The 14,545-nt window shown below is 49.8% G+C and overlaps 1 protein-coding gene across 3 annotated transcripts in view; it reads left to right on the top strand.

Annotated features, from left to right (window-relative positions):
• The window catches only part of ddx31 (DEAD (Asp-Glu-Ala-Asp) box polypeptide 31), a 34,541-nt gene that overhangs the window by 3,025 nt on the left and 16,971 nt on the right, over nucleotides 1-14,545 (top strand). For all 3 annotated transcript variants that reach the window (XM_069183463.1, XM_069183464.1, XM_069183462.1), the window contains exons 5-17: nucleotides 352-395; nucleotides 1,200-1,270; nucleotides 1,827-1,891; nucleotides 3,213-3,257; nucleotides 4,284-4,325; nucleotides 4,663-4,727; nucleotides 5,238-5,357; nucleotides 5,638-5,744; nucleotides 6,945-7,168; nucleotides 7,569-7,736; nucleotides 9,298-9,357; nucleotides 12,401-12,451; nucleotides 12,993-13,132. In XM_069183463.1, coding sequence (XP_069039564.1) covers nucleotides 352-395; nucleotides 1,200-1,270; nucleotides 1,827-1,891; nucleotides 3,213-3,257; nucleotides 4,284-4,325; nucleotides 4,663-4,727; nucleotides 5,238-5,357; nucleotides 5,638-5,744; nucleotides 6,945-7,168; nucleotides 7,569-7,736; nucleotides 9,298-9,357; nucleotides 12,401-12,451; nucleotides 12,993-13,132 — 1,202 coding nt within the window. The remainder of the gene's footprint in view (nucleotides 1-351; nucleotides 396-1,199; nucleotides 1,271-1,826; nucleotides 1,892-3,212; nucleotides 3,258-4,283; nucleotides 4,326-4,662; nucleotides 4,728-5,237; nucleotides 5,358-5,637; nucleotides 5,745-6,944; nucleotides 7,169-7,568; nucleotides 7,737-9,297; nucleotides 9,358-12,400; nucleotides 12,452-12,992; nucleotides 13,133-14,545) is intronic.

The following is a 14,545-nucleotide window of genomic DNA, read 5'->3' as shown; positions in this document are numbered from 1 at the left end:
CCAACATGGGATCCATTGTGTTTTCAAACACGGATCATGTCGTTTGAAATTGTAGTCCCCTTTGTTTGTCATGGTGAGGCTTGCCAGTTTTGCTCTCGCCAATCACTAATGAATTTGACTAATCAGACTCTCCCGTAGATAACTCGTCTGCACTGCTTCAAAAGTAGCACGTTCAGATCTTAAGGAGATCGCAGACAGATGAGATTGGGGTGGAAGGGTGATGGAGGTCTGGCTAACAGGTCTCACAATGGTGAACAGACTGACTGCGGTCTCACAGCCACTTGAAGTGTTCTAGGTGACTCTGTATTCATGTCCCGATTAAAGGTATTCCTGTGTGTGCTCGTGTTTCAGGTCTCCACTCTCAACAATGTGCTGAATGTATCCAGCATGACCAGGTACGTTACCCTTGTTGTCAGGAAGATGCAGTCCGTAGAGTATTATAAGAAACAGAGCCTTTTCTGTACATACTGCACAAAGCCAGGCTCTGGCATGTTTTTTAAAATCCTTAGGGAGCATGAAAAGTAAAAGAAAGAACGGAGAGATTTTGGTCAAGGGGACATCCTCGATATTTGTTAGTAGACTGAGTCACCCTGTGTGCTCCGATTATGCGTCACAAGACGGCAGACTGCACAAAGATTCATGAGAAAGTTTACAAACACGAGAGGCTACTCAGCACTTGCAGATAGCTTGTGAGCTATTGGCTAAGTGATAAGTAACTCTTCTTGATATTATATTCTCATTTTAAATGTGTAAATCTGGAATAGTCTTGCATAACAACACGCATCCTCATTTATCATTTTTAACGTTCTGCACTGCAGCGGTTAGCGCTGGTTTCAGAATGTCCTTTCTAAAGCACTAGCAAAGTCACCCAGAGACCGATTTGTCAGCAGAACTGTGAACTGACTAAGATACTCACGCATGCATGGGGAGAGCACAGTTCTGCAGGAAGTTAAATGTGAAGTCAGTTTTATTAGGATGAGTGTAGAACCACAGAATCAATTGTTTTTTTCCAGTGTCTTGTAGAGGATTGCTCCTAAATGGAAGTGTAGGTTCTATTCCCAGGTCTTCCTATCGAGCAAGGGTACTCCACTGAGATTGGCAGTACAATGCCCTGCTGTATAACTGTATCCAGCTTTGGGATAGAGTCCTTGGCCAAGTTAATGATAAGTTAGTAATAACCGTTTCGTATGTGTCCGTAGCGTCCAGAAACAGACCATCCCTCTGCTGCTGACTGGGAGAGATGTGGTGGTGCGATCTCAGACGGGCTCCGGTAGGGAAGGGCCTTCTCTGATTCCAGTTCACTTCGATTACAACAGCGTGACAGTCCTTCTTTCTGACTTTCCCTTTTCTCTGTTTTATTCCCATTGGCTTTACTAATGGGGAGAAAAAAATGCGTTTACCACATGTTTCTGACCTCGCAGATCTGATAAATATATTAATGGGACTTCATTTTTTGCTTCCAATGGCGCAGTGGGTGAAAATGCCAGATTCACATGTATGTCATGTCGGGCGCATCTCCTTTCAGGGCAAATAACTTCGATCTGTGTTTTGCATTGGAGATGCTCCAAGCAGGACGTATTTGAAGCAGTTAGATGGAAACACTCCAGAATACCAACTTGCAGAAATGTTAAGTGCTTGCCATTGAGTTTTAAGTCCCTGTAGTGATCTGATTGAATTTGATTTAAATTACACTTGTTGTATCTTACAAACTACTGTACTCAAATTCCACCGCTTAACCTAGCAAATTTAGTGAGTAACTGAGTTGCATTCAGATGAAGATCCCCAGTGTGTGACTGGTTCTCTGTGCCTATATCGTTTTTTTTAAGGTAAGACGCTAGCTTATGGAATTCCTCTGGTGCAGTCCCTGCAGGGAGTGCACCCTAAAATCAAAGTAAGTAAGCGGATTTTAAGCTATTTTTATCCTCCAGTTTTATGTTTCATCACTCTTAAAAAAAAAAAAATCCATCTCCTTTTCTCTGCCCTAATATATGCGATGACTAATTGTGGTGGGACTTTCTAGGAATGTTGCAGAACCTAACAGGATGCAGGGAAGTTAAAACCTACTGCACTGAAAGATTCATCCCTTTTTTTAAAAAAAAGTGTCGCATTACTCTCTGGGCGACCCTTGATTCTGGCTGAATCATTGTGAAACACAGTGAAACAAAATGCACTTGAGCAGATAGGCATTATAAAGCAGAATGTGGTATTTTAAAGTCGGGACAATTTGAGCTGATAGCTATTCCTGTAAGGTATTTAAAAGCTTTAATTGTTCATTTAATTTCGTACTTATCTGTATGCTTCTTAACTGCAGGGGAAAAAAAAAAGACCCATAACAGCAGCTCGCAAGGAGGAGAAGAGTTGTTTTAAACACAGGCGCCACGCAGTTAAACAATTGTCATTACTGTACCAAAGTAGACACTTCCAGCAGATGTAGGAATTTTAGTTTTCTAAAGCCATCATGTAACATGAAAGCAGCCCTGCTGTATGAAATAATCATAGCGTTGGGTTTCTCTGAGTGTACAAAGGCAGCGCAGTGCCTCCGAGCTGCGGTGTAAATCACTCTGCGATGGAGTGTGTGAAAGGTGCCACTTGATTAAATTGACAGACGGTATCAGAGCTGTACTGGTAACTGGAGAAGTGGGAGCAGCTCACTGGACAGGACGCATGAAAACAATGCTTTTAAAACGTCTAAATTATTAATTCACCCCTGTCATTGTAAGTTTTTATAAATAGTTACAGCGCATCACTAAATAAAACTAAATACCCAGTGGGGTTAGATTACTGTGCTGTTATAATAAAATGCTGACAGATCTGCAGTCTCCACTTGACACAGGTGATTCCCCAAAGAAATACTGTTAAACCAGTGACAGCTGTCTAGTCCAGCGAAGATCAAACCCATCCGCAGAGCGCTGTCTGGCTGCAGTCCTTTCTGCCTGTGTTAATGCAGATGAAGACGGATAGGGAAGCGTGTCGTTGGGGCGATTTCGGCAAAGTTCATTTTCTTTGCGAATGAGTGGAAAAACTTTGGCTGTGCTGACCATTGCTGTGGTGGTGATCCGCAGTTGTCACCTTTCGTTTATTAACAGAAATGCAAGTCTTGCAGCTTATTGCATTCTTAATGATACGTGTGGCATATGAATATTTTAAAAAAAGCGTGTGACATACTCTGTGGTGCTTGACGCAGGCGTCTCTCTCCCTCTTTTCTCTTTCAGCGCAGTGATGGGCCTCTGGCTGTCCTAGTGGTGCCCACCAGAGAGGTGCAGTACCGCCACTTAAACTGTCCTTCTGTCTTTCACACGGCTCCCGTGTCTTCTGTTGGCCGGGATGTTGAAGTGCTGGTAAAAAAAAAAAAACAACATAAAACCCGAAGAGTAAACAGTGTTTTTCTGATCCTTACTCAGGCATTACTTTAGGCTTTCAGGTGTGATTTCAGCACAGGAAGCAGCGTTGGCTGACCTGTGTCCAGGCGGTTGAATGCTCAGTTAGGCACGAGCGCACACATTTTATTTTCATGTACAGCTCGCGGTCTTTCAGAGCTGGATCCGGGCGGAAGACGAGTAGTGCTCCACGTTTTTCCATGTCTTTTTAACCTTACCTTTGACTGATGCTGTTTTTCCTTAAAAACATGACCAGTCCCCTCGTTAATGAAATTCATTGAGAAACAAGGCAAATTGTTTCCACTGCGCCTCTCCGCCGCCAGGTGTAGTTCCTCATTGTCAGTCCAAGCACAAGTGATATTGTCACTGAGGCCAGAGCCCCTTCGCATTTCGGTCCTGCAGTTTCGCACTTGAGATATTCATTTTTGAGTGGTATGCATTTGTTTTTGTCAGTTGTTTGATGAAACTGAAGCGTACGGGAAATCGCATCTAGCGAGTTTTAAAAACGGTTATGGTTTAATAATGACAAAAGCCTCTTCTCTCCTCGTGGCTTGATAAATACATTTGGCTGGATTTGGGTCCAGCACAGGCACAGCAGCTACTGCCTGCTTTTTCCAAGGGGGCGAGTCGCTGTAAAATAAACGCTGAAAACTCAGAATGCTGAAGATGTGTGTAATAACTCGGTTTCTGAGTATCTGCAGTAATACAAGCCAGGTCAGCAGTTCTCAGAGAGGACTTAACTTTTTAACCACTCTCAGCAAACCCATCCTGTTTATCTCTGATTGATCCGTTGTCTGGGTTGCCAATGGAAAAGCCTTTCCTTGCTCATCCCATTCGACTCTCGCTGTCCGACTGCTTTCGCACAGACGTTTACTAACGGCCTCTCCGTTCCCTCCCGGCCTACAGCTGGCGCAGCAGAGCTTCCAGATCATCCAGAAACTCCTTAAGGTGAGGCTGACCAGGAGCACAACTGACCCCTTTTTCTGCGTTCCCTGTTAATCCACCTTTGAGCATTGCATGTAACACAACAGCAGGCTGTTTGAATCTGTCTTCTTTTTAGCTCTGAGATCTGAGTGATCTGGGTCTTCTAACAGGCAGGGAAATTGACTTGGGGGGCCACAATGTACAGTTTTGTTCTTTTTAAAAATATAAAGCTTGGCCGCCATTATGTCCTCGCCCCGCGTCCCTGCGGTTAGTTGGGATGGGGAGCAGGCAGGTGGCAGTGTGGGCAGTGTCTGAGCTCTTCTCTCGCCTCTTGTGCTCCGGCGTCCCTGCGGCGGCTCAGCCCTTCACCTGGATTGTGCCCGGGGTCCTGATGGGAGGGGAGAAGAGGAAGTCGGAGAAAGCCAGGTGAGACCGCCGGGGCGTGCCTGGGGTTTCTCCCTTGTGATGAAGCAACATGGAAGCTATTTTTGTCCTGGGCTCTTGTGGCTGGGCAGCACAGTGGTGCAGTCGTTAGCATCGCTGCCTTGTAGCACTTGAGCCCTGGGTTCGATTCCGGACCTGGGGTGCTGTCTGTGTGGAGTTTGTATGTTGTCCCCTTGTGTAGGTGGGTTTCCTCCAACAGTCCAGAGACATGCTGGTGGGTTAATTGTCACCTGGGAAACGTGGCCCTGGGGCGAGTGTGTGCGTGTCCGTGTTTGTTTCTGTCTGTCCTGCGGTGGACTGGCGTCCCGTCTGTGGCATGCCCTGCCTCGTGCATGTTCCTTGCCAGGACAGGCTCTGGCTCCCCTCCCCGATCCTGAATTGGATAAATGGGTCAGGACAGGGATGGATGGGTCTTGTGGCTCCCAGCGAACCTTGCCAACCGCTTCTGGCGCTCGTGAGTTGAAGGTGCTGCGGCTGTTGTCTGCTCCTCAGGTTGAGAAAAGGGATCAACATCCTGATCTCCACCCCGGGCCGCTTGGTCGACCACATCAAGAACACGGAGAGCATCGCCTTCACCGCCGTCCGCTGGCTCATCCTGGACGAGGCCGACAGGTAGAAGGAGCTGCTTCTTACTCCCCTGTGCTCTCGGTCCCTGGTTAGTTGCCTCTGCAGTGTCCAGCACTTGGTTTTGACACAGCGCACAGGGTATTGCTTGATATCTCCTATCTGTTCCTCTGCTCCTAAAACAGGTTTTCCAGCTTCTAACGTTTCACGATCTGGTGAGATAGGTTTATAGGGATAAAAGTACGCCCCAATAAATTAAAAGTAATTTGAAGCAAATGCGAGCGTAAGAGTGTCATGTCCAGCGTGCCCGATTGTCTGACCCTGACAGGACCCTGGACCTGGGCTTCGAGAAAGACCTGACCGTGATCCTGAACGCCCTCAACGCTGCCGGCGCTCAGAGGCAGAACGTGCTGCTGTCCGCCACGCTCACTGAAGGCAAGGCGCCGAGGAGGGCTCTGTGTCCCGCCTACTCTTCACCTGTTCGGCTGATGCTTTTATTCAGAGCGGCTTTGTACCCTCTTGTGATGCGGGTGGGGATTTTTGCGGAAGGTGTGTTGCTCGAAGCGCTGTACAGCAGACGCGTCCCGCCTGTGCCCTCCCGGTTCCGAGTCCACAGCTCTGCCCCTCTGTCGGGTCTGGGCCTGTTCTGGTCACGTGACCCCTCGAAGCTTGATGGGCACCGCAAAGCGGTCCTCGGTCTTGCCCTGTGAGCCAAAAGGCCGGACGGTCAGTCTTATCAGCCTCCGGAGGGTCATGTCACCGGAACAGGCTTAGCGAATGAGCCCTGGCAGATTAGTAGCAGTCACGGTCTGGTAGTAAGCACAACAACGATTTGCCGTTTTGAGAATGCCATGGGTGCTTAAGATTATACCGCCTGATCATTCATAATGTCAATCTGAATACAGGTAGGCCTTCAGAATCAACCAGAAACAAAGGGTAGCCTTTAATCGCTCTGCATTGGTGAAGATGCAAAAGTGCAGACAAAGGTTACTCGTTTTATTTCTCGGAGTATGAAAATACCACGTTGGTAGATTCCAGGTAAAAAAAGGAGCGTGACTCATTGGTGAAGTCTCACCGGTCCGTCTTATGGGACAGGCTGTCTCCAGCGCAGAGCGCAGAGCACACACCTCGAGGGGGCTGGCTCAGCTCCAGGCTGCTCCGCAAGGGATTAGAAGTCATTACGAGCTGTGGAGGGGCCTGTGTGAAATTGGCTTTGTATGCTGTCAGATGCGCAGGTTCAGCTGACAGGTGTTGTATTTACAAGAGCCCATCTCTTTTTGTGTCAAGTCCAACAGCAGTCTCTCTAGGCTTTGGGGTGGCTCAAGTTCCCCTAATTTACCTTTCCCAGTCTCCCCAGTGCTGGAGGTGGTACATTTTTTCAAACGCATCAGCGGGGCACACTGTAAGGGAGGTTGGAATGAAAGATCAGAGAGTTTTAACCAGGGGTGCAATGCATCTGCATGCTCTGTCCTGCTGTTGAACACTTCTAGCCTGCACAAAATCTGGCGTCACAGCACTGTGTTGCTTTGAAGAAGGCCGAAAACGTTTCTCTCCTGCGAGCGTGTTTCTAATTGTTTTGTTAGAGCTCGTTGCCTCGCTTGTCTGAATCTGCGTTTGTTTGTCCCGGGGAGCCAGGTGTGTCGAGGCTGGCTGGGATTTGCCTCAAGGAGCCGGTCACCGTCCACGCGTCCGAGGGCGCTGCACAGAGCGAGGAAGCCAGGGAGCTGACCTCTGACCCCTCCTCCACCGGCCTGTCGGCGAGCTTCACAGTGCCTGAGAAGCTGCAGCAGCACATGGCCATCGTGCCCAGCAAGCTGCGCCTGGTCTGCCTGGCTGCTTTCATCCTGGGCAAATGCAAGGTAACACGTCCGCGCACGGGCCGGTCATCGACTCGGCTCTGGGTTAAACCACACCCAGAATGTTGTCTCAAGAGTTTGGCTCTACACGCCCAAATAGAGTCTTTACAATCGGAAAGTGTCCAGAAATGGAATGGAAACACGTCTGGCTTAAAACTGCGAGCCAGTTCAGCTGGCAGTTTTATTCATCGACTATTACAGAACAGCGAGGGACGCTGCACAACAAAACCATGGGACTCAACAGCTTACTTGATTGTGCAGGTACCGTTCTGAGCATTAGGAATAACATCCTATAAGATTTCTGGAGGAAGTTGTTCAGACTCTGCTTTCCTCGGGGAGACAGAGACCCGCTCGCCTGCCTTGTTGCTGCTGGGCCCGTTCCCGAGTCTGAGCTCTCTTGCAGGGCGAAGGGGCCCAGAAGATGATTGTGTTCCTGTCGAGCTGTGAGGCAGTGGAGTTCCTCCAGTCCCTCTTCAGCAAGGTGCTGTGTGGGGGCGCAGGCAGCCAGGGTACCGGAGCAGAGCGCCCCCTACTGGACTTCATGAGATTGCACGGCAACATGGAGCAGGAGGTGGGGAAAACAGTTACTTGAGTGTAGAGTTTGTGCACGGAAGCATTCTCGGACCTCATTTCTGTAGCTGCAAAGATCATGTTCGCTGGCCTGCCTTCTAACACCCAGCCCCACGCCTCCCTTCCTAAACTTTCGGGCTGCCCGTCCATTGCAGTCCAGTTGTCACATCCAAGTGCAAAGCAGGGTGCTGCCCCCCTCCACCTGCTCAGAAAGGGAAGGCGTGGGGTGGCCCCTGAGTGAGAGTGGTAACCTTGTTCGTGACAATAGCTTCCCAGCCACACGGCCTCCCTGAGTGAGGTCAGCCTCCAGAGGCACGTGCTTGTTAGTGTAGTCCCAGGCCGTGCAGCGGTCTGGCCTTTGACAGCTGGTACGGTGGCACTGTCCTATGCTTTTTTCCTGCCAGCTGATTGACAGGGTGTGCCCCCTGGCAGTGCCAGAGGATAGCCATGGCCCAGTGCTGTGCTCACACCTGTATATCCCTGCGTCAGGAGCACTAATGCAGTTGAACTCGAGTCCCCATCTGCCACCTCTGGGAGGCTGGGTGGCGGCTGGCATGCGAACGCCCCCACTTTCTCTTTAGTTATTCGACAAGACACTTGCAGAGCCCCGGCCTGCTCAAGTCTGTGCCCAGGTGGGGTGGGGTCACGGAGCCCTGTTCCGAATCGCTGGTGAAGTCAGGAGGCAGGCACTCTGTGCACATGGCTTAACTCATCTGCTCTCTGGGAAGATGGTGAATGGAAGTAAAGAATACCAGCAGTTTTCACTGCCCCCGTAGTAACATGTGTGGTCATGGATGTACTAGTAGTAACAGGCACGTAGAATTTACCTGTGCTTTATTTCTTCATAAATTCTTCTTTTTTTTAATTGCTTTTGAAAAAAGGGAAAAGTAAATACAAGTTTATATCTTAGACGTTTTGTGTCTTAAGTCATCCTTTGAAAGAATGGCTTCAGAAAGCTGCTTTGTAGCTGGATTAGGTTATGAACAGAATGAAATGAATCATTTTGGCCTAAAATGTGGCTGCTTTCTCCCACATGAAACCGAACAAAGAGTGAGCTTGTTTTTACCTGCTCCAATTCAATAGTATGTGTTGTTTTTGTTCCATCTAACCTCAAGGCTCGAGGACAAGGACCTGTTTTTATTTGTATACGCTCTTGTATAACTAAACCACAATCGTGGTGCAGACTGTCTTTGTCTTTTCATCCTTTTCAGAAAGGAGGTCCTGTTTTACGAGTCAAGAACAATGTCTTGGAGAAAGTAACATTATTGATGCTAGGCTGTTGAAAGTAAGCACCCTCAGAGTGGGTCTGTTGTGTGAGCGCTGTTTTGGTTTTACTGGTGCTAAAAAGATTCTCTTGTTCTTGGGCCTCCTGACAGTTTTCTGCCTCTAGGAGTCCTCAGACCCCTGGCTGAAACCCCCTACTCTGCAGGCATTCATTGTCTAGTCTAAAGAAGCGAAGCTCTTACTGCTGTGAACATTAAATCATTCGTTAGATTAGTAGCGCGTGTCAGAGTTTGTCCAGTTAGGTTCCTTCATTGCCCATCCTCCTCTCCCTCTCACAGGAAAGAACTGAGGTGTTTCAGAAGTTTTCTCAGTCCAAGACAGGCATCCTTCTTTGCACGGTAAGAAGCTGCTGAAAGAACGTCCTTTTCCTGTAGGTCAGCGAAAACTCAAGTTGCCAGAACCCATCAGAGGAGAGCCCAACTTGCAGACCAGCATGGCTGTGTTGATTCACTGGGGCAGAAGGGTATTGTACTCTGGCACCTGGCCCTCTCCTGGCTGTCCTGATCTCAGGGCCTGCCATTGAGAAGATGGGAAGGGCTGTTCATTCTTAACTGGGAGGCTGTGGGTTCTAATCCTGGCTGGGACGCCGCTGTGGTAACATTAAAAATAAGGAACAATCAGATTGCTATCGAAATGCCCATATATCTGTGTGTGTGCAAATGTAAGTCACTTTGGATGAAAGCATCAACCAAATAAATTAACAATAATATAAATGCCTCGTCCAGGTTGTGCTGTCTTGTGCTACAAGCGCATTTCAAACACACACCTTTTTCCCCCCCAGTCTGTTTGCCAGAGCTTTTGCTGGGAGTCTTTTTTTTTTTTTTTTTTTTTACAATATGACGGCTTTATACTCCACCCGACGCTGCCTGTCCTGGTTTTTGAGGTGTTGATGGTGCAGTGGGACTGTAAATGTTTTAGAAGGAAGGACTAACAGCATTTGCTTTTGAGCAGCGGCGAACATGGATCTCGGAACCTTAAGAGGCAATACCTTGATCCTGTAAAAAAAAAAAAAAAATGTAAATATTAAACAAAACAGCTTTTTTGCTCTGTTTTTTAATTTCCCGAGAAACGGCTCCGGCTAGTAAGCAGGTCACTCCCTGGTCCCTGTCTGCCAGCGAGACAGAGCCTCTCTTTTCATTTCGCTGGTGACAGCTGCCGTGAACGCAGCTCAAGGAGCGAGAGAAATGGTCTGTCAGTGGAAGGTCCTTTCCTTCGCGCTGCTAATCTGTCACACGCGGTTTGTTGTTTACCGTTCCGCGCTCGCTGCCTGCCCGCGGGGCCGGGCGCCGCGTAATGGCGACAGATGCTGACCTGCAAAAGTGTGAATCTTGCCGCTTTCCCCCGCTGCCAACCTGTAAATTACAGCTATCGGGAGTAATTAGACCCGATAAAACCCTTCCAAGCCCCCCTCCCGGCTGGGCCGCAGAACCAGGCTTAAGAGGCAGAGAGCTGCTCGCGCGCGGGGCGCCGGGCGTTAACCCTTCGTGCCCCGGGGCTGGAGCGCCTGCGTGGGGGCTGAGCCGGTGCTGCAGGGGGCCGTGTGAGCCGGCCTGCGGCCTGTCCGGCCCGCACGAGACACCGGTTTCCAAGAGCCTGTGTTGCGCCCGTTTTTTGCAGTTTTAACTGGCCAAACGAGCACAGGGCGAGAGCAGCTGTCTGCCGACGCCATTCCAAATTGTGAGAGTTGTGACAGACCTTAAGGCAGATGTTTTCCACTGTCTGAAATTTTGGGGCCCTAGGTAACCATCCTCGCTGCAAGCAGCTGTTTCATTAGCTCTGTCCTTTTGTGGCCCCTGCCTGGTTCCCTCGTGTGTCTGTTCCTTTGTACGGATTTTCTGCTCTTACTCTTTGTGTTGGGAGCACTACGGAGGCTGGCGTTAACTCCGGGTTTCTTAGTAGGAATGATTTTCCCACCCAGTACATGCCTTCAACGATCTTAAACTGCGCAATTGGAATTCACAGTATCTAACTGGTCAGTGACTATTGTGAAGTTAATAAGACCGTGCTGCATCTTACAGCACTGGTAATTGAAGGTTTATGCGAATGGTTTTATTTTTAAGGTTTTGGGAGGCTGGTGTTGCAGTTCGATATAAATTTGGCTTTAGGAGCTTGTGCAGCCTACACGCATGCCCGAGGTACAGCATCGCTGCGATACGTGGCTCTCGAGGAGCAGGCAGAGCTGCAGGCAGCCCCAGTCCCAGCGTCCTCGGCACCACTCTCCTGCTCTAAAAGGGCAGCAGGACCCGGGGAGGTCACAGGCAGGTCGCCGACCCTGCCCGTCCTCCCCCTGGCACCGATGTAAAGCTGCTCATTGCCGGGCCAGCCAGTGCCAAGTTAAATCTTTAAAAACAGAGCTTGTGCCTCTTTAAGTATTTCACCCGATGCAAAAGGTCACACAGCCGGCTCTTGTCGTCCGCCCCCTCCCCCCTCCCCTCCGCGCCTGCTTCCTGGCTGCCCGAGCCAATCGCCTTCCGCCCTCGCCTCCTCCGCCACCCGTTCCGCGCCGCAATCTGTCGCCCGGCCACCGGGGGGCGCCACCCTGCCGACCGCCTTCCGCACACTGCGGTAATGACTTTTGGCAGCCCGCGACGAGAGGAGTGGGTAAAGGAGGGAGCAGTGAGGAGCCCCCCTCCCCCTCCTCTCCTTGGTTCAGTCGCTTTGCAAGATTCTTCAGTGAATAAATGAGTCGTTTTAATCCGACTGACAGGCTGGCATTGCCCGGCTCTGCCCTCCATCTGTACTTATGGCCAGCGCAGCGCCAGACCCCAGGCTGCCTAATGTGCCAATCCAAGGCACAGCTTATCCTGGCTGTAGCTTCAGGGACAGAAGGGTTAGGGCTCCACGCTGCAGAGACACACTCATGAGCTATTTATATAAGAAAGAGATTAGCGTTTTCCAACTTTGATGGACGGCGTGAAACTGCTGCGTCTCCGTTTTCCGTACCGATCGGTATGAAAACGCTCTATCGATCCATTTCACTCCCAGCAGCTACGCCATTCATAATTCAAGGGTTCTGAGACGACAATGCCATTGTTCCCCTGAAGATGACTCAAAAGCTGATCAAACCTGGGAGGAATTCATTTCGATCTGCTTTAGGGCCATTATTAAAAAGCTGGCCAAGGAGAAAAGTTTTTTTTTTATTAGATCGACCTGTGTTTACATTTAAATGTATTATTTATTTTGATATTATTTAAAAACAGCCCTTATTAAACCGTACCTTTCATTTTTCTACTTGTAGATCTTAATTGATTTGACATGTTTTTTCATTTTCATGTTCAAGTGCTTCCTCTTTAGTGAAGCCATGGCCGGCTTTGAAGAATGAAGCCTTCTCCTGCTTGTGCGGTAGGGCTTGAGCTCTTGTTTCTGGTCTTTATCTTGTAGGATGTGGCAGCCCGAGGACTGGACCTGCCTCGAGTGACCTGGATTGTTCAGGTGGGGGGTCTCGATCTCTTTCAGGGCGTTTTTTATCTGCCCTTTTTTGAGCGACTTTTGTTAACCGTTTCTGTGCCGTTGAGGTAAGATCAGTTCAGCTGGAGTCCTTTCACCGTGCAAGCCCGGAAATGTCAGCAGAGACAGAAGCCTGGGCCTAGTGAGTCATCCGATTACGGTTCCTCTGTCTTCTGCTGCTCCGATCGAGCCCTGTCGGTAGCCCAGCAAGCTACACACAGAGCTAATTGAGATTGCTCCCCGAGCACAAACGGAGCCGTGTGGATCAAGTCTGCGGCTAACTTGCACACCAGATGAGCAGCCTTAACAGACTCGCTTACTCCGTACACATGGCGCACTGCTAATATCACTGGAACGCGAGCGGGTCACCCTGTAACTCCGTGTTCAGCGTACGAACCCTGCCTCGCGTGTTTGTGCGTAGTCCTTCCCCCGGCGCTTGGGAAGCTCGTGCGTTCCCGAGACTGCAGGGCGTGCCCCTCGTAACCCCCTCTCCACCGGTGAACCAGTCAGGGCTCTTGTCTTGCAGTACTCGCCCCCGGCCTCCCCAGCGGAGTACGTCCATCGGGTGGGCCGCACGGCTCGCATCGGTGCCCGCGGGAACAGCCTGCTCTTCCTCACGCCTTCCGAGACCGCCTACCTCGCCGTGCTGGCCAATCACAACATCAGGTGAGCTGCCGCCCCGCCCCTCCGCCGGGCGGGGCTCCCTGGAGACTCAGGTAGGCGCAGACTAGTTCTGCGTAGACCTGGCTTGTTGAGGGCTGCCCGGCCTGTCCTCGTCGTCCTCGGCACCGTTCAACGTTTTAAAATCGAGATCCGAGTTTTTAACTGCGGCTGCGGAGGATAAGGGCTTTTTCGTGCTGTTGCCTGGCACTGTCTGAGGGGCCGAATGTTTTCCTCTGTGGCTGAACGGGGCTTTCGGCAGATTTTTGGGGTTCTCAATCGGGTTTTAAACTGCAGAAGAAATGAGGGTTAATCCCGCGCTCGTGACTCCAGTCCGTTTAGCAGGGCGTCTGCCAGCTCAGCATCGCAGCTCTGCCTTCGCAAACAAACAGTCACCAAGCCAGACTGCTGGTGGCCAGATTCTGTATTAAGCCACAGAAATCCACTATACAAACTTTGTTTTACCACAGTGGCATTTTGCAAACCTCGTTTCCAGATCTTGGTACAATTTCGAAATGATAATTGCTCAGTACTTGATCAAGCCTAAACGCACTCGTGTGTGTGTGTGTGTGTGTGCGTGCAGACCCCTGGTGGGCGTGTCTGATCACGTGTTCTGATGGCATCATCGATGGGAAAAGTGCCCGATCCTGCAGCCTTTCCACGTCGTCTCGCTGCAACGTGCTCTTCGTGCTGCTTTTCAACGCAAAGGTCCCCCATGGATCTCAGAATGGCTTATTCCCAAAACAGGAGGTTACGACGGGCTGATCCAGTGGTGTTAAATCCATACATGTTATAGGCTGTCAGCTTCGTGTTGTCTGATTTTGTGTAGTCGCACGAGAAAGGTTATGAAGGAGAACAGGCTGTTTGCCGACTTGAGATGAATGATTTATTGCATCACAGTCACACAGATTATTAGAGGGAAACTGTGTGAAATATATGGCACAGAAGGATGTTCGCCGTGTTTAGCTGGAATATGCCGTGACTTGTGTGCTGTTTGTTTGAGCGGACTTTTACAATCACAGCTCCGGCGATGTTAAATAAGGGAGGATCTTATTAATTTCCGCAGGCCGGTCGGAATGACTTCAGGTTAAGACGGGACGCTGCCTGTGGTGAAACCGAAAACTAGGGTAACCCAAAATAAAAAGACAGCCATTGACAACTTCACTAAATATTTCATTTCTTGAAAACCAGGGTGCAATACTGCAGGTATTTAGTACATTTACAGCCTAAGCAGCTTGAGTGGATTTTAGAAGGCAACTGGCTGCATGCCCTCAAGGCAGGAGGGACTGCAGGAGAGACAATCCCAGACTCCAGAGCATGCCCTCTGCTTCAGGAGCAGGGAGCTGGGAACGTCGGCGTCTGCGCGCGTGATGAATCTTTCACGAGCTGTGTCGTTACGCCCGCATCATTACCAATTAA

This window comes from Lepisosteus oculatus, chromosome 24 (genome assembly GCF_040954835.1).
Source record: "Lepisosteus oculatus isolate fLepOcu1 chromosome 24, fLepOcu1.hap2, whole genome shotgun sequence".
NCBI classification, from domain to species: Eukaryota; Metazoa; Chordata; class Actinopteri; order Semionotiformes; family Lepisosteidae; genus Lepisosteus; species Lepisosteus oculatus.
This window is presented reverse-complemented; position numbering and strand designations above follow the sequence as displayed.